Here is a 25,706-nt window from a genome sequence, read left to right as displayed (position 1 = left end):
TATCAGTTTATATCTATGAAGTGACTAAGCGTAAGGTACACTGATTGCACAACCATAACTGTGACCCACAAACACATGCGCTTGTCCGTCAAACTTTGTGTCCACTGAAAGGTCCACTTTGAACAGCCTGCTACAGAACGGAATCTACCCAAATCCTCCTCTTGCAGAACTTGATGATAGATTTCCATAGTGGCTCTGCACTGTTTCCATACTCAAAGGCAAACACTATTCAGAGGCAAACCCAGGCACACTCACAAAGATAAGACTGGCATAACAACACCTCCATGCAACTGCTGAAAATGACAGAGAATTATATTTACTGTCAAAGCGTGTTATGGAGATAAAAACAGATTGAACTTGGTATTTATTTTCACTGCAAGGCCTTTATTAAGCGTCAACAGCCCACAAATGTACAGTCATTGTGTGTTCTTGTCAAAAGTAATTTAAAGATAAACACATATTTGGCACTAATGTATATTTCAAAATGAAGTCTACACTTCCTAACTGGTGTATTGGCTTAATATTGTTTATTTTTCTTCTTTGTGGTGCTGGGTTGAAGTCTAACCATCTTTATTGGAGTGCTCTGATTATGCTGTTATGCGATGGGCCTCAGAGACATAACAAACAACAGGAATACACCATAATCTGATAACTGCTGTTTATGAAACAATTTGAATGGGTAATGGATATGCCATGGAAATCAATCACACTTGAGCTTTGGCCATTCTTAAAACCATAAAAAAATGAAAGAAAATTTAACAATGATCAAAACATTTTTCTTTCTAATACTCAGAAAAACAATTTTACATGCTTATGTCATTGCTCTATATATAATCAAAAGTCTAGAATTAAGAATACGTACTGAAAGCTCTCCAATACCTGCACTAAGGAAATGATTGAACACACTTGACTAATCAAAAACACACATGAAGCACTTGTCCCAAACATTATGGTGCCCTGATATGGGAGGGCTATGAATAAAAAGTGCTGTAATATCTCCATGGAAAAAACAGAAAAAAAAAGAAAAAAATTCTGTAGCAAAGACCAATTTTTTTTTTTAAATAGGCAGCGCCATCAAAACTGCAACATCTCTTTCCCCCAGGAATCTCACATTCTTTTCTAAATTTATAAGACTAATTTACACTGCATATAGCAGAGTGTGCATCGGGTGCGTTTTACAGTGTGCCAGACTTCTAAACGAGGAACATTAATTTTATTTCTAGGTCTTCAAGCGAGCCTGATTCACACCCCGAAGAATCTCTTTTACCACATTATAAAAGCCAGCAAGATTTTGTGCCTCAGCAGAACATTCAGAAAAATCATTAAGATGCCATCTACCAGCATCTCCTTCCTTCCTGAAGTTCTCGGACCATTGAAAACAAAATCAGGACGCCTTACTGTAGCAAAGCTAGGAGTACTGCACACATACAATACCTCACCAACTACAAGCCACAGTAAAGCCGGCTAGTTTTGTGGTGTGCAAGCTGGTTTGTAAATTATGCAGTGAATACCGTCAATATAGTCAATACAGTACTATAGTTCTGTAGAACACAGGGCATCCTAACACAGTACTAGAGTACTGTAAAGCAGACTGTAGATCACACTCAGGAAATTAATAGGAATCCTCATGCCACCCTATTGATAAAGTTCTTCCTCTAGTTCCAAATGGCTGCTAAATTTTGCCTCAACATCCATGTTCTTCCTCACATTTGTTAACCCCCTTCAGGATCTATCATTTCTTCCTACTCAACTGTTGCGACAATCGTCCCCTGGCAGATTGTTCAGCCTCTTCCTTCTTCCACTGCTGTAATCTCTTCTGTCTGTTCTCCTGCATTTAACACAACCATAATTTAACTTGTACAACCTCTCTTGAGACTTTTGACCTCTTTCAGACTCACCTCTCTGCTTTCCCACGCTCCCATATACATGCAACAATTTGCTTTGATTTTTTATTTATGTAATAACATTTCAACCCCAAATACCCTAGGCTTTTTTTTAAAGTAGACAGTCAGCCAAAATTTTTTTCACTTCACTCAGACGGAGGGAAACCGCGGAGGGGGATCAAGCCCCCGGCCACACGGTGGTGCCACATGCGGGCTGAGAGCCGACAGCTCTAACCACTGCCCCGCACAGTTTTCTGCATGTTTGCACTTTACCCCATAGGTCTATACCACTCTGGTCTTTTACATCGGAGCTGTATTCAATATTTGCTGTTACACTTTGCTGTAAATCACTGCTGATTTTGTCATATGGTAGAAGATCATGAGATGAGAGAAGAAGAAAAAGAAGAAGAAGAAGAAGAGTATTCCTTTAAGGGTGAAGACAGGCTTATTTTCACTTCCCATGTAATGGAACCATTTGGAGGGAAGTGAGACTCCTCTCTTCCCCATTATATATTTTACCATTCCTCCGCCAAACTGCTATTATGAAATACCTTACACAACACATCAATGATGAGACAGACACACACACACACAGATCAGAAAAAAGAATATAGACAGGGTTGTTACTACATACGGCACAACATATCCAGTGTCATTTTTAACGGGCCAAGTTAACTGGCAGAAAATATTTATTGTATTTCATATAGGCACAAAATCATTTTATGTACAGTTAAATTGAAAAGTATTGGGACAGTAACACAATTTGTTTTCGCTCTGTATTCCAGCACATTGGATTGGAAATAAAACAATGAATATGAGGATAAAGTGGAGACTGTCTGCTTTCATTTAGCCTACATCCATAATGGGAGATTCAGGTAGAGATTACAGCCCTTTTTATCCACAGACCCCCCATTTTACATTAGCAAAGGTAATGGGACAATTACCTTTGGATCATTAGTTAATGAAATATGAATGCCAACAAAAGGTCTTTAGTTGATTCTAGGTATGGCTGTTGCTGCTGTCTCTCGACATGAGGACCAAATAAGTGACAATGACAGTAAAGCAGGCCATCATGGGGTATAAAAATAAATCAATCAGAGCCATAGCCAAAACCTTGGGTGTGTCAAAATCAACTGCTAGATACATTGTTAAGAAGCCAGGATGCACAGGCAAGCTTAGCAATGGCAAAAGCATTGGAATAGACCATGGAAGTTCAATGTAGTGGATAACCAAACAATAATTTCAATTGTGAAGAAAAAGTGGAAATTTGGCCAGGTCAATCACCGATCCTGATTCTAACTGAGCAGGTGTTTCAAACACAACAAACAGACGGAGTGTAGCACAGTGGGTAAGGAACTGGACTTGTAACCGAAAGGTCGCAGGTTCGATTCCCGGGTAAGGACACTGCCGTTGTACCCTTGAGCAAGGTACTTAACCGAAATTGCTTCAGTATATATCCAGCTGTATAAATGGATACAATGTAAAAATGCTATGTAAAAATGCGGTGTAAGTCGCTCTGGATAAGAGCGTCTGCTAAATGCCTGTAATGTAATGTAATGTAATGTATCAACACTAACAACACATACACAAACTGAAGATGCAGTACAGGCCCAGATGAGCATCACCAGGGAAGATATCCAAGGTCTGATGATACCCATGGGTCGCAGACTTCTAGCAGGTATCGAATGCAAAGGATTTGCTGCTACTAAGTACTAAATATGACAACTTCATTTTAGATTATGTTCATTTGTCCCACTACTTTTGCTCCCCATAAAATAGGGCAATTATGAATAAAAAGCACTGTAATTCTTACAGGGACACCTGATATGGATGTAAATCATTAAAATTAAAGCTGACAGTCCGCTCTCTCATTCACATTTTTTATTTGAGATCCGAAGTGCTGGAGTACAGAGCCAAAAAGACAAAATTGCATCATTGTCCTAAAACTGTCCACATTTAGCTGTATGTAATTACTACTGGCATACTATTTCAAATGTTGGACCATTGTGCCAAGAAAGAATCCCTTTTTAATGGCAAGATAATAGTTAACCAAGTTCAGCCTATTTCCTACCTGTAGTGATTAACTGGAAAGGTTAGTCACACTCAGATTTAATTGTTTTTGCTGAGGTGTAAATTGAAATTTAAACCGTTGATATTTATAGCCCAGAATGCAACATGCCACACAATTACTACAAAGCTGCTACCTGTAATGTTCCTCTAATCTCATCTCACATTTATCCTTTTGGATATTTAACCTTTCTGTTCTGCATGTAGATCAGTCGGAAGACCAAAGTAGAATCATGTGATATCGAGGGTGTAACAAAAGCTTGTTTTCTGCATTATGTATAGCAAAACGAGTGCGCTTGAAGGGAAACAGTCTGCTGCAACACTCGTTTGCTTTATTTTCTGAAAATTTGCATTTTTCACTTTGTTTGCCCCCCTACCTGTTTGTTTATGCTTAGACCTCAATGCTCAAAGCTAAACAGTCCATTCTGTTTCTGATCACATGGGCAAAGTATTTATATAATTTACTTATAAAAATATAATATAAATAAAACTGCTGCCCTTGGTATGCACCTGTGAAACAAATTAGACTGAGTCAGACACTTTAAAACTATAGTTTAGACACCAACACAACAACTTTTTAATAAGTGGGAAAACAGAAGACAGAAATAAGAGCCTTTAGAGACTTCAGCACACTTTCATTGTAATGACTGCATCATTGCACAGCTTTTTTTGGACCATTCTAAACAAGAATTAGAAGTAAAGTAATAGTCTTTGTTTCCAGGGAAATTGTGGTTGTGCTTAAAAATCAATGTGCGGGTTATATGCGGGTTCAAATATATCAAATATATGCGGGTTCTAAATAAGTCATCACATAATGAAATTTAGTAATGGAAAAAAAAATTCAGTTTAAAATTTAGATTACTGTTTCCCTGCAGCAGCCAATCAGTTCCCTTCTGCGCTCAACAGCACTACAATCATGCAGAGTTGCACAAAACATTTCGCAGAAAAAAGGAGAGGTTTCATGGCACATACTTGGGTGCGGTGTTAAATTGGGTGAACACAGGGGAGCAGTGTTGAGGCACTGTCTAGGACCCGCTCCTTTTCATTCCAGGATAATGCTGTTCAGTGGTTTGGTCACATGTTTGTGCCACTGAAAGGTTACCTCCAGAGCACAGGCCTCAGTCAATGTGGGATGTATTGTTTTGGCAGTGGGGAGAACACGATTTGGTGGTAAAAAGAGACAGTGCTGTTCCATTCTCCACTATTGAGGCATTAAATAGACACTTCCAATGCTGGACACGCTTGGGCGAATATAAACACAATAAGCTCTTGACTACCAGTTTTTTCTTTTTTTAAATCTTATGAGCTGGTTGGGGATAGTGATACTAACACTTAGAATCCACAGTATGACTTACAATCCTGACAAAATGGCTAACACCCATGTTAATTCTATCAATTCCAGTTGTGGTGTAAACATGTGAACAGGGTAAAAAGGTAAAATAAATACATTCGGGTTACAAGAATAAAGCTTTTTAATTAGGTACAACCAAAAATATATAGTCAAACATAATTTATGTGCCACCATTTAACATACACCCACACACCACTGAAAGAAGATAAATAATACACTCTTTTTAGTTGTGTTTTCTAGTCATGTGAAGCCCAGCTGAACTTTCCCTGACTCTCTAAGCAGTCAGCCTGCAAAAACAATGTATTTCTCATACATTGCTGTCAGAGTGCAATGGACAGAATGGCTTAATCCTTAACTATTATGTTATCTATGCTCATTTCCACTTTCAAAAAGTTAAGCATTTAATTAACTGCAGATTACAACTAAATAGTTCCGTTGCTTCTTAAAAATAGCCACTTGAACTAAAATATCCACATTACATATTCCACACACAATATATTAGCAATTTTATTATGGAGATAAATAAAAATATAATAACTTTCGTCACTGAAAGAGGCTACAACACATTTCCTATAAAGGCGAATTTCTAATTCATGAGCATCCTGTAAAATTAAGGTAGACTCCATAATTTAAAAACAGTTTACAGCCCTCATTTTTGTGGCAGACGTTATTTAATAATTAAACTGAAGAGCCATAGACACGGCGGGTAATGGTAACAATTAGTGTCGATTCGTCAGCAGTACCCATTATTAGTATATTAGTATAGTATACCCAGTATCCATTGTTAGTGAAGGATTTATTGCAACTCTAAATATTTCAGTATTCAAACTATCAGTAAACAATGGGCAAATAGTATACTAAAATATTAAGTAGCCACCGAAGTTTCAGGGTGGGTGTGGGTGTGCGTGGTGTGGGAGAGGGGATGTATTTTACACGATTGCTGTAGCTAATTACAAAGCTTTTCTCAAAAGCTGCACATTCAATAGCATTACTATAATAACTTCATCATTTCTTTAAGAAATGGCTGTTTTAATTATCAGCTGAGGAAAAAAAACTGTCGTCCTTACTTTTTCTCAGCGTTTTTTAGGCAATTCCTAACACACGTTACACATTTGCACCTAATTATCAAATGTAGCAATTCACTAGCTACTTAATCAAAATTAGATAATACCCCATGCACTAGATAGTCTACAATGTCGTTTTAACAAACTAATGAATGCCACGACAACAAAACATTCGAATACTGTATCGTCCAATATTATTTCTGGACAGCATTATCCAGACAACACCCGAACATTTAGCAAAACACTGTGATAAATAGAACGACAGAAACCCAGAGTCAAACAAATCCCTCCCAGAAAGCTATTACAGACAGGGAGTGATGACAGTGCTTAGAATAATATGAACGGAAAAGCAGCGTTAACATATGGAACGAATCCAACAAGAAAATCGTTTGCTTAAAACTTAGCAAGCTATCTTACATGACATTACTTATACCATATGCCAGATTCAATGTCTGTATAAAACAAAACTACACAGCTGACTGCATTCCTTGCCAAGTTTTTTTTTCCGACTGAAACATGCAAACTGTAAATTATGCAGCTAGCACGCCAACAGCAAGCTAGCTGTTTAGCTCGCTAACATTTCATTTGCTACGCACTAACCTGTTTTTCAAAGGCTGGCTTTTCAGTTCGTAATATGTTTTTGGTTCTTCGTGGAATTCTTCGCCGACTTCAAAGTCTGGTACTATCCCAGATTCTGATTGCATTCTTCTAGCTGTCAATGTCAAAAGTTGCGCCAATAGATGAAAACAGAAAACAAGAAATGTAGCTTGACAAGTCAAAACCACGCAGTACCAGTCGATATGCTTGTAAACTGCTGACCTCCCCACACGTAGATGGCGCTAAAATCTATAGAATATGTAGTCCTCTATAATGTATACAGCGTACGAAGAAAACGAAGTTTGCGCATTAGAAAACTACAAGTACCATGAGCTAACATTATTACGTTTTCGCCAGCATATCCCCAGTTCTGATGTCAATGTCAGCAGCTTTTCGTTTTTTTTTACTGTCTCATGAAATTTTACCAATTTCTTTCCTTGGTAATATCATTTTGGTAAGAATGGGTTTTGAATGGTTTGTAATTATTTATTGTATAAGCACTTTAAGAACCGCATGTCTAGCCTTACATACAAACTAGCTAACTAGTTCATTCCATTTTCCCAGTAGCGCAGGAAATTGTTTCCATCAGACATCAAATACTGCATCAAGCAGATAAATATTAAAACGTGAATATTTACACTCGTGTGTTAACTATAGGCGATCATTTATTAATGCGGCGAGTTAAACCATGTAAATAGCTAGTTCAATTGAAACAATACATTTAGAAGACATTGCAATATGATTTTAACCTTTGAGAAACTATACTCTTTTTAGTTTATTTATTTATTTATTTATTTATTTATTGATTTATTTATTCCAAGAAGGGTAAATTTCACGGCAAGCCCATTTTCATATTGTGTGTCAATGTACAGTAACCCCAATTTTACAGAGAACAGATATACACATTTTAATTCATTATTTAACATGACATGCATTTAGCAGACGCTCTTACCTTTTTTTTTTTTTTTTTTGCATTGCATCTATTTATACACCTGGATATGTACTGAAGCAATACAGGTTAAGTACCTTGCTGAAGGGTACAACGGCAGTGTCCACCTATGACCTTTGGGTTAAAAGCCCAGTTCCTTACCCATTATACTACAGTGCCGCCCACAGCAATTAAACATACAACAAAGGGCCCCAATTCTTTAAACTGTCAGGGATGGCTTATAACTACTGAGTGTCAATTTGTATACATGTCATGGTTTTCACACATTTTAAAATCAGTCAGTATGATACCTGAAAACAGTTATTCATAGGTAAAAAGCGGCTATATGAAGGATCTTTTAAAACACTGCTTACGCAGTAATGGTATACTTTTTAAATAAATAAAAATGATAATATATTTTTTAAATATTTATTTGAATGCCAGTAATAAACGTAGCATTAAATAACAAACTTGACCAGATAAGCAAAAATGTAGCACTACCTGTCTGTTGGCTGGTGGATAAATACAGAATATTAGAATCTGGCCTACCTGGGAAACTGAGAATAAAAAAGTAATATGTGTAGTGCAAATCACACAAAAAGAAATGTTACTGATGGCATTTTTAGAGCATTTAAGGGGGTAAATAATCTATTTTTAAGTGTGCTTAAATCAAAATGAACACTGCTATGCACTAAAACTCCATCTAGTGATACAACAAAAAGAATGCAATGTCAATCGTTTTAAGGTTTCTTTTTAAAAGATATTTCAGAATTGTTGCAGTTCTTCAAAACCATGCTTCCTATTGATGAGTACAGTATACAGTATTTACTTGTCTTTTCCTGTGAGCCTGTCAGTTAATGGATTTTTGTCCACTGGGTGGTAGTGTAAGGCAGGAAAACAGTGTCTGAATTCAGCCTATTTTGCTGTTCTATACATATCCTTTGTCAAAGTTCTGAGGATCAGGCTTTTTGTTTGAGTTGTAAAACTTGAATTATGGTTTTGCTGCAGAATTCCCAGCATATTATTAATCTTCCAATGTGTGGTCCACTGTGATATCAGTGACAGAAATACATTATTGGATGCATACTTTATTGTTTTAACCACTTAAAAAAACTAATATTCATATATTCAGATACATATTGAATGTTTTATTTTTCCCACGTCCTGCCTTCATACATTACACACTCATATCATATCACACTTACATAAATTATTGGTAACCACCTGCATCAAGGACCTGGCACAAAGATACCAATTCATGTAGTAACAAATAAAATCTGCAGTACATTATGCATTTACGTAGCAAATTCCCTGGTCGAGTGTGACGTACATTGCTTACATTAATGCCTGCTATCCATTGACACAGCTGGGTCTTTACAGAAACAATCCAGGTCAAGTGCCTTATTCAAGGGTAGAGTAGCAGTGCCTCACTTCTGATTTCATTTTGAAACTTCCTATGATTCCTTTGAATGGCTACTGTTAACACAGCTCTGGCCTCCTCGCACTACACTGTCACAGGTAGGTGGTCGCAGTGCTGACATGCTATGCCTACATTCCCCACATATCTATGACCTGAAGCTGCATATAAACAACCACATGAAACATATCAGCAGAGAGGCTGACAACTCCAAATCTGCACGTATATTATTACTAATATCCCAATGCTTATATGGGCACAGTCATTACTAATACATTACTTTACCTAATGCTTATTTAATTAACTGATTCCCCTTTTCCAGGGAAACATTTATGTCTTTCTGTCTGTCTGTCTGTTTGTCTATTCAATATTATACATCCTATATACTATAAGAGGATCCTTCCCTTGCAGCTGGGTTTGCTGTTTGTTCTTTTTGCCCTTCAGGGCTTGAGTTATGAATTGTAGATTTTAACTCTCCAGCTCTGATGTACTGAGGACTTTGGTTGTAGTCTAGACTGGTGATATCAACTAAGTGACAGCAGAACAAAGAAATCATAGACATGTTTCCTGGAACAAAATGGTTTACCGTGACCCAGAAAACCACCCAAGTGGTGGTTTCTTTATTCGGGTGACATAAAAGGCATGACTATGGCAAGCCATGGATGCAGAGTTAATGCCAATGTACCGCAGCAATGATGGTGCACAATAGAGCATTTTGACTTTTGTTTCGTGAGGTGTTAGCTTGGAGATGTTGACAGGTTGTGACAGTGTGGCCATGGGTTTGGCACTGTACCGATGCTCTTGGCCTCTGTGGGGAGCGCAGTACTCTTCACGTTTGTGCTTGCTCCAGGAGGAGCAGTGGTTGGTCATAGTGTCCAGTGTCTACTATTAACTGTTCACTGAGAACAGTCATTGAGAAAGTAGATGAATACTCTACTGCCAAATATTCAGCAAACACCATGTCTAATGAGGCCTTGGTATTTCACAACCTGCCAGTTAGTGGTCATATCTAATTAAAGATTGTTACCCTACAATATGTAGAAGTAAAAATTGTGCTTATTGAAATTAATAGTTACTTTTTATTATTCATTGTTGTTATTAACAGGTTACTTCCCATTTTAATGTGAGTCTACATAAATTGTCAGGTGTTCCTGTGCCTTCTTGAAACACATTTAAAGATACAAAAGGTTTTTTATGTATTGTTAAATAGAAATTTTAGATTTTAAGTGTATTTATTGAAAAAGCCAAAATCCCACCACTGTCTTCTGTACTTATTTGCATATTCACATTCCTAATAGCAGTGAAAAATTGGCCATTCAGTTACCCTAGAGTTACCCTAAGCCACAAGAACATGTGGATTTATTTTATTTACTCACAATGGTAAAACAAGCTGTAATCATCTAGCTATAAGCTATAATCATAATCATATAATTCATCATGGGTTTTGACATATTTTTCAGTTACAAATCCAAGCTGCTCGTACACATGCGTACATGTGGGTGATCATCACATTTGCACATGCATGCATAAATAAGGTATTTACCTTTTATATAAGACATCTGCTGTTTGAATCCAGTGTGCTCATTCAACCATTGATTCAGTCACTGTGTTTAGTGAGGAAATGTCCACTCAGACTCATGAAAAATCTACTTGATTGTACCTTTTATGATATTCATTGTGAAATGTCATTGTGCCATTTCTGTGACAAATCAAGACCATTGTTTCATCTCCCATTTGAGGCAGTTGGAAAGGGATCAAAATAATTCTCCAAACAACAGGAATAAAGAAATGCAAAATTGTTGGTGGGACAAGCCTCTCTTTTAATCCTCCTGCACCTGAGGCCAAATGGAGATTTGGGGGGGGGCAGAGATGCACAGACGCTTTTGGGGCGAGCCTAATGAGATACTCATTTATGGTTGGTGGCAGAAATCCGAGAAAATGGGGGGATGGGGTAATTCCCTGGAGGGATCCACTTAGGCTTTGAAGGAACCGCACCACTCCAGTAACACACCAGTCGGTTGCCTAGACACAAATAATAATCTGCTTTGACGGAGAATACATTGAGAATTGTCCGGTTATTGTTGGCCACCAGCGCTGTTCTATGTCTGCCATTAACTCACAATGCAGCTAGAGATTCGGTGTCCCTGTTTCTTACTGGTGCAGTTACACAGGGTCTGTGCACTGCTCTATTGTTCAGAATTGTGTGTGACTCCATGGTTTTCAGACACACCCTTCCTTCCCTCATGTCTGTCCCCTTCTCTGGGTCTGTGCGCTTTGTCCTTATAGGGTCAGTCACTCCCGTCAATGAGCCAAGTGTTCCGGCAGGAGCTTTGCTGAAAATTAAACCTTACGCACAATGCTTAAAATACTATTTGTATTTAGCTTTGCCCTAACATCTGTGCTAATATGATATGTTTTTTAGTCATTCTTGTTTTTAAATGCATTATAAATTAGTCAAAGGCAGTATGTAAAACATGGCTCCATTCATTAAAGGAAGAGGATTCCTTGCCATTAAGGAAATTATCAATATTGTTGGAATAATAACCATATTTCCATTTTGTCATTCTCAATATGCTGTCGATATGGGTTAAAATGATCACGTCATCATTATAATCGTGTTTTGTTTTTATAGCATCCAACTTAAAGTGAACTCCCTTTGCTTTGAAATGGTTAGTACTGCAGGCCCCACTATTTAATGAGGATTAAGACACTACCATTGCCTACCCTCTGAAAACTCAGGAACCTCTCCACAGAGACACTCAGACCTTGACAAACATAAGCAAGCAGCCAACCTGTTACCTTTAATGATTCAGTCACCTTTGCAACCAATATCTGAAACAGCAACAATGATTTGCTGAAGTTACTTTACATTGAAATTTTACATTTCAACTGATACTGTTAGAAAGCAGGAACAATCCTATACAGACAAAATGTGTGCTCACAAAAATACTGGTAAAGTCTATGAAAGACAAAAGGGCTGAAGAGCTAAGGGGAAAGCTGCAGAAGTCAAAAACACTGTGACATGAGTAGAGTGGACCATACTCGTCTCACTAGTCTATCATTCTGCTGACTGCCATGTTGTTTGCCAGTGGATTTGACATTCAGATGGTCAGAGATGACATGGAGTAAGGAAGGGCATTTCTGTACACAGCCACCATGAGGAAAAGAAGGGTCTGCCTCTACAAAACATCCTGTGGAAGTCCAAACAACCAGCCTTAGATACAGGAAGGCCATGAGGAAAAGGAAAAGGGTAGTCAACAGCAGAACATATCTTTGGAGAAACAGAGAGACTGTGTGTGTGCGCGCGCGTACGTGGGTACGTACGTGTGAGTGTGGGCGTGCATGCATATGTGGAAATAGTTTAAATGATTTACTTATTTTGAATTTTAAATATATATATATATCTTTCTTTCTTCAGTAAAAAGTGGAGAACACTATTAATTGTCATTAATACTGTCCATACTAATCCATAAACTCGATTAACCGTGTCTGATTGGTGTCTGAAGCCCGTGCATTTCCTTTCTAGCATCTTGGCAGTACGGGACAATCATTATTTCGTGTTGCCTTGGACACTATAGAAGCTATTGTATTGGCAGGAGTAGCCTACGGTAGGTGGGCTGAACGAACGCTGGTGACTCGCTTACCGTGTGTTACTATTGTATTTAAACTCACTGTCTTCCATGTAACTGCACGACGTGAACGTTGAGCCGCGGTAATCGTGTCAATAGCGGTCATGCCATATTAGTGGCGATAGTTGAGCGTTGGTCTTTCTGGTAAATTGGCTGCGAGGCAAGAAGAGAAGGCGTGGTGTCTATGGATTGAACAGTGTGCTATTAGGATATGCGGATCAAGACAGCTTCCTGATAAAACAGCAGCAGAGCAGCTTACCGGGCGAGTGAGTTTCCGTGAGTAGACTGCACTTCTAGAGAAGCGAAGAATAAGGGGATTTAAAAGGGTTCGTGGTACCAGGAAAGATCCACTGTTGGTAAAAAAAATCGAGGAGCTGAATCGAAAGGTAACGCCACCGGGAAAGAAGAGGTGAGGCTTTGTTCATTTGCGTGAGTGTATTGTGGTTGTGGCATTGTGATGTGCAGTGGGATAGCTATATTGCGCTTATGCGCGCTTTGGAAATGTAATTGAAAGGGTGAGTATCAATGGGGGAAAAAATCGGCATAATGCATCATCTCGCTTATGTAGCATAAACCATACAGCCACGCACAGTAACCTATTAACTGAATGAAACTGTTCATTTGGGCTATATTTCGTTTGATTGTTTATGTTGTATTACGCGTAGAAGTGAAAGGATCCCGATTGAACAAAATGTTAGACTGCTTTTACAATACAGTATTTAATTAAATGACAAGAGCTAAATTTCTGACTGAATGAACTGGCTTTCCCGGAATATATGACGTGTTGTGACATGAGTGAAGTATAAGTGTTAGGCAACATGTTCTACTCATCAATACTCCATAAATTGTAGTCCTTAAAAGTCAGGGTCAGACATTATCTTTTGAATTAATGCTATTTTTGTTTGTGATTAGGATGTTAAAACCATTTTTGTATTAATTCACATATCGCCTTCAAGTATACATTTCCGCTGCTGGTCGAATAAGTGGCACAACTTTCCCAAATTTTGATATCCTGTAACTGGCATGTGCTTTGCTTTAGTCCCAAAGCCCACCACAGGGCAATGCTTTGTGTACCGATTTGGCCTAATTACGAAATAACACCACATATAACGTACTTATAGTTAAGGAAATCGTCAGCTGATTCGTCTAAATGAAGTTCAATTTAATTAATTATATGATGGGGTTTTAACTCTATCATATAATGAATTAAGACAATAGAGATGTGAATGGTCTTGTGCTGAAGTATGTGTCTGTGTTGGCCGTGTTTCATCAGTTTAGTAAACTGCACTAGTTTATTTTATTCTGCTTTCTATATATAATTTAGGCATGTAAGTTGCTGGAATGTATTTGCCATGACAGAAAACAAATTAATTTATTATGTTTAAAATTTCAGCCCAGAGGTCTAATTAGAAAGAAATGTCCTGTTACTGGCAGTAAGTGAAAAAAAACCCCACAATTTTCTTTTTGATGTGTTTTTAATTTTTGTTGCCTTATGTTTTGGACACTAAAACTCAATTGAAAGGAATGACTGAAGTATCTGTTCTGGAAAGAATAACAATAGAAATGTACAGCAAAAAAAAACTGGCCATATCATGCCCATCTTGGGTCCAGGCCTTAGTGAAATGCTTTGTGAGAGCTGGTGGTGGTACTTGATAAGCATGTGCCTGCTTGTTTCCTTGTAAACACAGGAGGAAAGTGTTGATTAAAGGAACAGGGTTTTATGGGAGGGGAAAAAATCAAAGAGCCGCTTCTTGAGCTGATGACCGCCTTTATTTCTGTCAGTGAGTTTCCTGTTTCCTGTATGTGTGTGTGTGTGTGTGTGTGTGTTTTGTGTAGGTTGGGGGGGGGGGGGGGGGGGTAAATAAACAATAAACAATATCAGCGATCAATAAATCATGTATATGACACCCAGGAAAAAGGTCATGAAGTCCACTGCATGACATGGAACAATATACATCAAATGTTGGCAGGCACTAGTTTAAAAAAGAAAAAAAAACTGTCATCCCCGCTCATTCCTGAATTTGGAATGTGCAATTTGTGAACCGTGTAGGCTACAAGCATGCTCATATACGACCCCTGCTACTCACGGTTTTCCGCCAACAAGTGGTGTCAGCCAGCTTTCACACCAAAGTCACAATCCGCGCACACACAGAGCGGGGATGGAGGAGACCCAGTAATACACGTGCGCAGAGAGCAATATGGGCCGCCCGGATGGCCAACAGGGGTTGTTCGAGCAATGAACACTGCTATCCCTGCCAACTGAATCCCTCCCGTATATCCCATAGTGCTCAATCATGGTGCAGCACTTTAACCCAGTGAGCTACCCAGCAGCCATAGCAGGCACTAAAATATTAAAGTGGTTTTAAAATATTTACCGATGAAACCTATAAATGTTGTCTGTGACATTGCAGTTTGCTTGTAAGCAATTGATCATACACTACATGCCAGGTACCAGTATGCCAATAAGCGTTGTCCATGGTGCCAAGCAACTGTGGGTCCACACAGGCAGGGAGACACAAAGGCTCAAACATTTGTACACACACACACACACACACACACACACACGCACACACATAAATGTGTTCAGAACAAAGAAAAAAAAACAGGCATGCATTGTGTTGACTTTAGTCGAGGATGTTCAGTTGCTTTTAATGGGGTCAGCAGTTCCAATTCAATAAAGCTATTAACTGCCGCAGAAAATTCCATCACTGGGACTCAGCCAGCATAAATAAGAGTTATTTGCCAATCATGGAACATGAATAGCTTCATCAATACAACACAGTTTTTTTTTATATAAACACTTTAAACATAAAAAATAGACTGGGCAGACACCACTCTGTATTACCTGCTGGAATTATGCTGTACAGAGCAACATACAGAATTCAAGTATCAGGTTCGTTCTCCTCCCCTACCCTCCCTGTGTGCCTTGCTATGTAGTCATCAGCACTTTGTTTCACGGCATCAGGCAGTATATTATTTCAACTCTTTTTTTGTGTTGATACTAAAGGAAAAAAATGTAGAGTTATGTGATATTGTGGTAAAGCTGGTCTGCATTCAGAATGTTGAATGAAAAATGAGTATTTCCTGCTTTGCATTTTTACTTTGCTTGTTTTGTAGATTTAAAATGATAACATGAAGCTGAGAACCAGTTCTTCTACTCCCATGTAGCAGCTGAACATTTATAGAAGAAAAACATGCCCAAGGCACAGGTTCAGCAACACCTTGGTTGCTTGATTTTTTTTCATTAACTATTGGTTTTAACCAAGTTGTGTGTTTTTTATACTGTTAAATGCCATCAAATAATTTTAGCAACAGCATCAACCCATTAAATTGTGCATAATTAGTAACTAGTAACAGAAGAACAATAGCTAAATATAAAAATTAAAATTAAGCGCACTTATTGTAGCTAGGAAGAACAGTTATATCTGAACATAAAAGTGAAGAACAGCAATTTATACATGAAATCAAGTCATTTGTTGTATTTAATATATATAATGTTTAATGCATGAAATCGAGCATTTTAGTGTTGGATTTATTTGCTTTTTAGTGCTTGTTTAGTTGGGCTGCTGTCCCTTGATTGTTGGAGCCTGTGTCAATCTGAGCTTTACAACACTTACAATCAGTGTCTGTTTGTGGGTCAACAGTAATCTTTAAGGTTATGGTGGGAAATCAATAGAAAGCCCATACATCTGCGAAATGGCCGCATGAGTGCCCTGGAGGGACATCCGAGGTTTCAGTGAAGCAGTCACAATTAGAATGATGGAAGTATGTCAGTGTGCCATGTTAATTAAGTGTAGTGTCTGTTAATAAAGAACTGCTATGTCATGTTAGTTGTAGTGCACAAAGGAGATTCAATACAAACAGTAATGCATCAGCAATGCTGACAGACAATACAGTTTTATATTATTTAGTAATTAATACACTAAAATTGATAATAACTAATTTTTTCTCAATTTTCCCTCCAGCTTGAAATTCCGAGTCATATTTGTAGAGAATGCAGACACGTGATCTCCTTCGAAGGAGTCCCTGTTTCTTTTAACTCTGAGCTGTGCAGTCATTGTATCGGAGGAGCGCATAGTTGTTGTTGGCAGACTGCAGCCACCCAGTCAGCAGTCACCCAGTCAGTCACCTAGGCAGACTGCAGTCACCCAGTCAGCCAGGAGTTTCTGGTGTGCCGTGAGATCAGGACAGTCCCAGTGAGTGAAGCCCTCCCTCTGTAGGCATAGCTGAGGCAACTTTTGCACAGCCATGTAGACACTGGCACAGTCAGAATCCATCAGCACCCAGCCTGGGGCATATCAGAGCCTGCGCTTGATCAGGATCAGCTACCCAGAAGTCATGGAAAGGCATACGTTAGAATATAGTATTTTGTTTGATAGATGTTAACATGCTTGTCAAATGAGAAATCTCATTGTCTGAAGCCATTGTCTGAAATCTCAGGAAGAGGCTGTTCCTGACAGAGGTTCATGTCCCTGTCACATAAACAGGAATCGTTCCTTTACCGGCTGTTTACCAATATGGAAGTGGACAGGCGGTGTGAATCTGGGTCTCTTCCTTCTCTTGGTGTGTCTTCTACTATTTTGACAGGAAACCCCTTGCTGGGACAACAGTTTGTAACTAACTGAAACTACAAAATAAGGAAGGTAAACAGGACCCTCACCAAATCATCGGGGTTCAACAGCCTCAGGAACAGTATATCTTGAAAGCTGTTACAAATTGGGGCATTGTTGACTGGTACAAAACAAAATATATATATTTTATCAGTTTTGGCAAGTGAACAAAATAAGCTAATTGACTTTTTTGTATTGTTTTATTTTGTAAATCACTCTCCATTACTGGATTAGGGCAGGTATTTTTAGTCCTTCCTTGCCTTCCTAAACAAGGCAAGGTTTGAGTAGCTGACAGTGACAACCCTGCCTTTTCTTGTGTGACAGCAGGCAGAGAGCACTTGAGCTTGGTGGAAAGAAACTCTTAACTGACAGACCTCCGGAGGGGAGGACTCTAGTTTACTTCCTCAGAGCAGAGATAAAAGAGGCATCATGGTGATATGAATGATCTTTTTAGTGATGAAATATACCTCGGTTTTTAACTGCTCCAGTGGCTGAACAACATACAGTGTTCAGCGACATATGACTCTGTGCTCTGCAGTTTAAATGCAGTAGCGTACATTTCACATGGTACTCGTTTAAATGCAGCTGCATGCTTGAAGTCAATCAGGCTTGGGCAGTGTCATTGCTTCATGGCTTAGGGCAGAAGCAGCAGAGTCTACTCCCTTCACGACAAGTTCGTACAGCTGCGCCACACTGAACAACAGTGGCTCTTCAAGAGGAACGGGGCTGTTCCAATGGGCAGGGATAAGGTCCAGCTGTGTGATGTCCTACACAGGAGACTGTTCCTTGTCAAATCAACTCACATAGAGTATATATTGCACTTATGGCGTATTTGGTCCCTGTGGGACTCATATAAACTCTATTAGAGTTGAATTAATGCTGAAATTTTGGCTGCGTAGTAGCCAGCTCCCCTCTCAGTGCATGCAGTTGAAGGTTTCCAGCTCAGGTACAGACCCAGCTGTCTGAAACGTAGTTGGATCGGCATTCTGCTGAACAGGTTTTTGCCTTGGGTTTGTGTTGGGATGGCGTAACATAGTATCGATCGCTCTCGATCTGTGTGAAAGCAGAAACCACTCAGTGTTTGTCGCTGCCCCTGTGCATTCATCATACTGACTCATAATACTACAGAGCTGAGGGTGTAAAATAAAATCAGATAGAACGCAATATCGCATTACCGCTTGCCTCACGTGCGAGAGGGGCAGTTGACAATAAACTTTCAGCCAATTTCCACAACTGCGCATCTTGCACAAGCTATTCGAGTTGATCCTTAACTCCAAAGATGTGGCAGGACCTGAATAATAATCGCTGTTTAATGATCTGATGTGGTGAAAAGAGGAAGGAAGGCTTGCACTGAAGTAGTGTGAGACGGTCTAGTTTCGCTCTGAGGCAGTGTCTCTCTCGACAAATATAGACTGAAACAGCAGACATGTCCTGGGGTCTGGGGCTGGGGACGATCAATAGGGCTCTATCGTTAAAACCCCCATGTGTGTCTCACAGAGCCCGGGTACTGGAGGGGAGGGGGGCGGGGGCTCATGAAACAAATACCCCCCGCCTCTGTGGTGTACTGCCTTTATTCGGCTCAATAGCCCTCGGGCACAGGCTCAATCCATCCGCTGTCTCCATGGTGCAGTTGGGTTGGGATGAAATCTCCACCGTTTGACTCCATCAGATACTGTGTGCTTCTGTGCAGCTAGGCCCACACCCTTTAAAATGTCCCCCTTTGAACTCTTGGTCATGGTATAAGTAAAACCTTCCTAGGCCAGATCTGCCCTGGTGGCCCTGTGTTGCTGACAGCTGAGATCTTGGGACCGCGATCCCCAGCGGTGAGCAGCGGCTCTCTGAAGGGAAATGCAGCAGTCACCTTCAGCCAGGCGATTCCTCAACTCAGCGACAATGGTAGGTGAGAGGAATCACCTGCCTCTCGAACCGGAACAGAGGAGAGAGCGCCCGGCCAATCACAGTGTACAGCAGAGGGAACAGCAGCACTGCAGTGAAGAGAGAGAGAGAGAGAGGAAATCAGCTGGTTAATGCCGAGTACAGAGATATTGCTGTGCTCGCTTACTGCAGTTAGATTACTGTATATGGTCACTGCAGTGTATAGAGTTGGCTATGCCTGGTCACTGCAGTGTTCAGACTGATTACTGTGTCAGGTCAGTGCAGTGTACTGTTAGATACCCATACCTGGTCACTGCAGTGTACTGATAGAGGACATTACATCGTCAGTGTAGTGCACTGAAAGCAGGGTCTAATCTTTGCAGAGTGAACTAAGCCTGCTCATGGATGTTTACTGAGACCTACCATGCCTAGTCAATGCAGTCACAGTGTAAGGACTGTGCCTGATAACTGTTACCCAGAGATAAGGTGCATTTCCTGGATCCTGCAGTATATGGTGGAGTGGGGAGAGCCTTTTCCTCTGTTGCCTAGTGACAGCGGGGGCATTGTTTGGCCACTGGGGACACTCTTTTACACATCTGCTGTTGTACAGCATTGGAGGAACACTGTCACTCTACATGCAGCAGAAAGAACAAAGCAGTGTTATGCAGAGTTGTCCTTCCTGCAGTAACACAGTTACCTGACTGAACGTTGAGTGAGCGCTGCCCACCTCAGATTGTTCCAGATACTCCTCTTAGTTTATTCTCTCACATTTTTTGAGTGTAAATTAATTTGTTGTTTGCTTTTCAGGTCAGGTGCTCATTACATTGGCATTTGATTAAATTAAATTTGATCTCGACAGATGAGACTCATAATTGGCTGTTGCACTTCACAAAAATAAGTGCTTTTTTGTGCTGAGTTGAGAGCGGCCGCCGACAGTGAGATCCAGGCCTTGACAGAAACCGGACACGCTGGCACTGGCCTTTCCCGGATCCTGTAATGAAGATGGGCTATTAAGAGGTGACAACAGGTGGCCCCCCACACACAGGACAGTCAGAATGTCCCCTCGGGGTACTCAGGGAGTCATTTGTGCGGGTCGGGTGTTAAATGCAGGTGACCCATCATTATTACCAGGGCAAGGGGAATGTAAATGTCAACAACAGTGAGGCAGGGGAGTTCTTGAGGTGTTCACGTTTCCGCTGCGCTTTGAAGTGTTTTACGCTTATATCACATAGACAAGCTAAAGGATGCCTAACTGAGCCTTGATGTCACCCTAGCGACTATTTCAATCGAATGCAAGGCTGCGATGCCCTGACTTGAACATCACGTTACTTTTTGTCAAAAGTTCAACAATAGCTTTTGCTTTTATTTTGAGCTGTGAAGACATATGTGAAATCAGAACAACCACACATTTGGTCACAACCTTTGGGGAACATTCTTTAAAGCTAAAACAAAAGTAAACATGCTTGAACTCATTTTTGTGTCATGACTAGAGAGTCTTGTGAAATGTATGCCTGTGTGTATGTGTGTGTGTGTGTGTGTGTGACAAAACAAGCATCTTCACAAAGTCCAAACTGCTATATTACTTAATTGAATGGCCTCCCTCAGTTCAATTTAACAGGATGAGACCCAGATTTCTGTCAAAGCTTTTTTAGTTGGTAGATTATGGAAAACCACAATTCTTTAGTCTGGAGCTGCACTCTTCCTTGCATGGTGCTCACTGCTCCCCATACTTTCCTGTCAAGATGGACCCTTGTGTCAGGCCCTTATTCCTCTTCAGTGGAGACTTCTCCTGACAGCTTACATGCCTCTGCAGTAAATTGGCTTACAGAGTCTTTGACCCTGGAGATGGAGGCCATTTTGGAAGGTCTTCAGAAAGGACAGGAAGAAATTGTTTTGGTCTCTTCAATTTTTTTCTTTTCTTTGTAGCAAAATAGCAGTCATAATGGAAGGAAAAGTCACCTTCCTTGTTATAGATTCTGTGTAGTGGGGTGACTAGAGAGTACTGTCAGCAGGCAACAAAACCCTTGTGCATGTGTTCGGGGTGCATAATTAAGCCTTATAGTTGACCCAATTAAGTAACATGATGATTTTATAATATAATGCATATTGTAAGCAGAAGGCACGCTATCTCATGAATTATTGTACCGCACTTGTTCTTGGCAGAGATATCAAAGGAATATCTATTTTAAAACAAAGCTAAATAACAATCATCCTGTGATAAAATGTATGGTCAATACATTAAATTAATTATTGATTTAACTGAACTTGAATGTAATAAGATTCCATTTAAACTTTATAGCTCTGTTATTTAGTTGTCCTCTCAAGGATGGATATTTAAACTATTTTAAACGTTGCTGATGTTCCAATCAGTTAGAAGAACTGGATAAAAATTTATATACAAAAATGTATCACTTACAGGACTAAATGTGGGGGCAAACGGAAGGTGATCTGTAGACCAGGGATTGTGTGAGGCGATTGACGTGTCAAAGGGACAGCCATGAAACTTTCATGAGAACGGCAGACTCAAAATGATTGGACGTGCGCTGTACATCCCTCATGCATGCATGCTGGCGTATATTTCAGCGAAACAAACAGTCTGTGCACATTTTCCCTGTCTGCCTTAAATGCCTGTGCAGAAATGGAGCGCAGAGCTCTGGGAAGGACCACTTCACTTGCTGGTTCCAGGGTGGCCTGGTTTTCAATGCATGCTGTTGACAGAAGTAAAGAACAGTCTTTTATCTCAGTTGATAATGCATTACTTGTAATAGGTATTTCCTGAACATGTGGGACAGGTGTAGTGGTGCTCTAATTCTCTCTGTAGTTAAGTGTAATTAATAAAAGCCTTAGATTTTTTCCTGCCATGATCCATCCCTGATTATAGGTAGTAGTTTATTGTAATTAATTAAAGCCTTGCTTCAAGAACATGCAGGGCAGACACACACCTCTGTTCCTCCCTGAATTCAGCTTATTGTGCACTGTAATTAAGCACAGTTAGGGCTTGAAAAATCTTCTTTAGCATGTGTTTGACGTTCACAAACGATTTGCTTCCATTTGCATCATGAGGGACCTGGGAACTATTCCAAATCTGGAAATACCAGTGGCGCTCCCTGGGGAAAGGGTGGGGGAAGATGGGTGGTGCTGTTTCAGGTCAGGGTGTTGCTGAGCACGGCAGATGGCTGGGTGGAGCTGGCATTGGGTGTGTGCTGGTGGTGGATGTAAAGGCTGGAGGTGCAGTAGCTTCTGCTGGGCAGTAGATGTTGGGAGCTCTGGTAATGCTTTCCAGTGTATTTCCTTGGTGGACATGTTTCCTCTACTTACACAAGGGTGCTATTTCTGTAAAACTGAAAGCTCGTGGAACTTGAAAGAGGTGGGAAATGGTGAGCTGTTCACAGTTTTGGATAAAAGTAATTCCCATGACTCATACATTTTGAAAAAAGAAATCTATCGCTGAAACAAGGTCGGTGTTTTATCATGAGGGATTCAGCATCGGTATGTCTTTGATAAGACCCCTTCAGCTGTAAAGAAAGGTTCATGTCTCATCTGTCTGAATTTCACTCTGTGATGCTAAAGCTCCTGTACCCCATAAGTCACAGTCCCCACTGAGTGGAACTATTCGGTGGAGGGGAGTCTGTCTATTTCTCTCCCCCCCCCTTCTCCATCTCCCTCTGGACACCTGCACTGCTGTTTGGAACTCCCAAACCTCTCCTCCTGCATACACAATCAAGCCCATTGGCATGTAATTTTTCAGTGGACATGCTCTGCGGAGCCATACGTGCGGATCCCGGTGGGAGCTCATTTCAGACTCGTCACATGACCAGCGTCTCCCTGGAGACCGCCATAGTTTCCACCCTTCGGATATGTGAGGGTTACACACGTGGAATTTGCCCTAACCCAGAGGATTTGGGGCAGTTGAGAGCAGAGTCCAGAAGGCCGGGCTTTGCATCCCTGTCATAACGGACATCTCACTAGTGCTCCAAACCTCAGCCTCCCCTCAGCCCTCCCCCTCCCTCTCCCCCCACCTCGCCTCACCAAGCAGGGTACTGCCGCTGTGTGGAGTCACAAACAAAAGCTTTTCTCTCTGCTCTCTCAACACCACATGGTGTTTCATCACAGTGGTAATGCATATGACAGAGACTGTGTGTGTGCCCTCGAAAAATGTAGTGAAGTATTCCCTTAAAGCACATCTTCTACGTGTGTGTGCGTGTGTGTGTGTGTGTGCATGTGTGCATGCATGTGTGTGCGTGCACGCATGTACGTGTGCGTGCGTGCGTTTGTGTGTACATGTGTGCATGTGCACATGTGTGTATGTGTGTGTGTGTGTGTGTGTGTGTATGTGTGTGTGCACGTGTGTGTGTGTGTGCTCTTTGAGCCCGAGGAAGGGCTTGTCTGCTTCTGTCCCTTTATTGTCATAATGCAGACAAAGTGTCTCTCAGCCTGAGCGGTCCCAGCAGGGAGACAAAGGGACACCAGCAAGAGGCTTCAATTATTCTGTTCCATTTGTGTCAATATTTTCACTGTGCAATACCAGGCACTCTAACCAAAGGTAACGTGCTCTACACATTCAGTGCCATCTAATATGTTTACAGTTAATTAAAGCTTTGGCTTGATATTGATTTTACTTGGGGATTTGGGTATGTTCTTTATGTTCTTAAAAAAACAGAGCATGCTTCCTCTGAATTACATTAAAGTGAGGAAATTCTATTTAGTGCAAATCTTCTGAGTTGATGTAGCAAGTCTTGTCATGCCCCCTTTGAATGATTTGTGGAAATTGTCATAATTCTTCCCAGTCAGAATACCCAGTTGCATTGTAAACCAATTCTATTCCAACGTCCTCCTCCAGTGAGATTGCAGATCAACACGTGTGACCTTTTTATTTTTCTGTTTGAATTATTTATGTGTGGTCTGCTGCTGGTGACAATGTGAATTTTCCCAATGGGGATCAATAAAGTGTATCAATCAAGCGGTTAAAGCATCTGCTGCCAGCCACTGCTTATTTTCATTCTGCAGAGAGACCTGTGTAGTCATTGCATCAGGGGATTATGTGTACTTCATACACATCTGCTGCAGGCAGACTGCAGGTGACTGACTGACCAGAGGAGTCACTATAGTGCAATAAGGGGGGTGGAACCCCCCTGAAAGTAACCCCCCCTCCCTGTGCAGCACTAGAGCCAATGTTAAATGACCTAAGTGGCTCCTGGAAACAGTAGACACTGGCCAATCAGGATTTTTTATTATGAGGAAATTAAAATCTTACATTTTACCTTTGAAATGTTTAATGTGAAAGCATCCCACATTCCCACATTCGACTGTCCCAATCAGGACCCTTTAGAGCGATAATATTAATGGTAACAAAGCGTGTATGGAATGGAAGGGAGGGGACTACTAATATGGCACGATCCTGACACAGCCACAGATGGGCCTTATTGGGACTGTCAGCAGGCACATGCAGACAGCTGTTCCTGTGTCATGTGTGGCACAATAACTGAAAGGAGGGCTTCCTCTTTTAGAAAATTAATGCACAATTTATTGTACATGGTAATTGGCATCATATTATAATTAGCCCTGAGACAAAGACGGATGATAATCTTGGCTGCAGTGTAAATGTGTCGTGGTATTCCCTGAAGATGGAACTCTCTACAAGTCTGTTGATCCTGCTAAAGTGGATTCATGCTTTTTAATAATTAATTTTTTTAACTGAGCCTGGCAATTCCTGGCTCTGAACTGGAATATTTTTTTAAATGAGCCCTACGCACAGTAGTTTATACATCATTTCCTGGATTGTGCATTGCCTCATTCTCTAATGTAATATTACTCCACCTACTGGTGATGCCCCACATGCCATGGTTTACATCAGAACCAGCAGTGAACAGTCAACTTGAGCATCTAATGCTACTCTGTGCAATCACATAAGCCCGTTTTCAGCAGGAAAGATAATGGCCATTGTGTATGGACATTGTAATGTATTGGGTGTGTGCTGGGGTTGGATGTAACGGCTGTCACTTGGTGGCACATGATTTGTCAGTACAGAGGCTACAGGAATTACATCACAGCAGTATCACTCAGTGTGAGGTCACCTAGCTCTCCACTAAAGATGTTGTCATTCTCAGCCCCTCAGTGCCTGTTTCTAATGGCTAGGAATCTGCACAGGACTGATCTGTCTGCATTCCCTGGCCAGTTCTTATCATGTAAAGCTACATTAGAAAAAAGGGATTTATTTGAGTACAGAGCATGCACAGAGTTTACGTCAAATCATGAATCAAATCAAATCAGCCATGTCTTATATTA

General features: G+C 40.4%; 2 protein-coding genes across 3 annotated transcripts in view; one reads left to right on the top strand and one right to left on the bottom strand.

The window, feature by feature from the left end:
- Positions 1 to 7,181, bottom strand: part of mitfa (melanocyte inducing transcription factor a) — a 45,993-nt gene extending 38,812 nt beyond the window's left edge. For both annotated transcript variants that reach the window (XM_035388235.1, XM_035388236.1), the window contains exon 1: positions 6,966 to 7,181. In XM_035388235.1, coding sequence (XP_035244126.1) covers positions 6,966 to 7,069 — 104 coding nt within the window. In that variant the 5' untranslated portion in view covers positions 7,070 to 7,181. The remainder of the gene's footprint in view (positions 1 to 6,965) is intronic.
- Positions 7,182 to 12,862: 5,681 nt separating this feature from the next.
- frmd4ba (FERM domain containing 4Ba) overlaps positions 12,863 to 25,706 on the top strand; it is a 50,967-nt gene continuing 38,123 nt past the window's right edge. Inside the window, exon 1 of the mRNA XM_035388312.1 lies at positions 12,863 to 13,345. The gene's annotated coding sequence lies outside the window, so the exon portion shown is untranslated. The remainder of the gene's footprint in view (positions 13,346 to 25,706) is intronic.

Source organism: Anguilla anguilla, chromosome 13 (assembly GCF_013347855.1).
Source record: "Anguilla anguilla isolate fAngAng1 chromosome 13, fAngAng1.pri, whole genome shotgun sequence".
Taxonomy (NCBI): Eukaryota; Metazoa; Chordata; class Actinopteri; order Anguilliformes; family Anguillidae; genus Anguilla; species Anguilla anguilla.
Note: the sequence above shows the minus strand (reverse complement) of the source record. Positions and strands in the feature narration are given on the sequence as shown.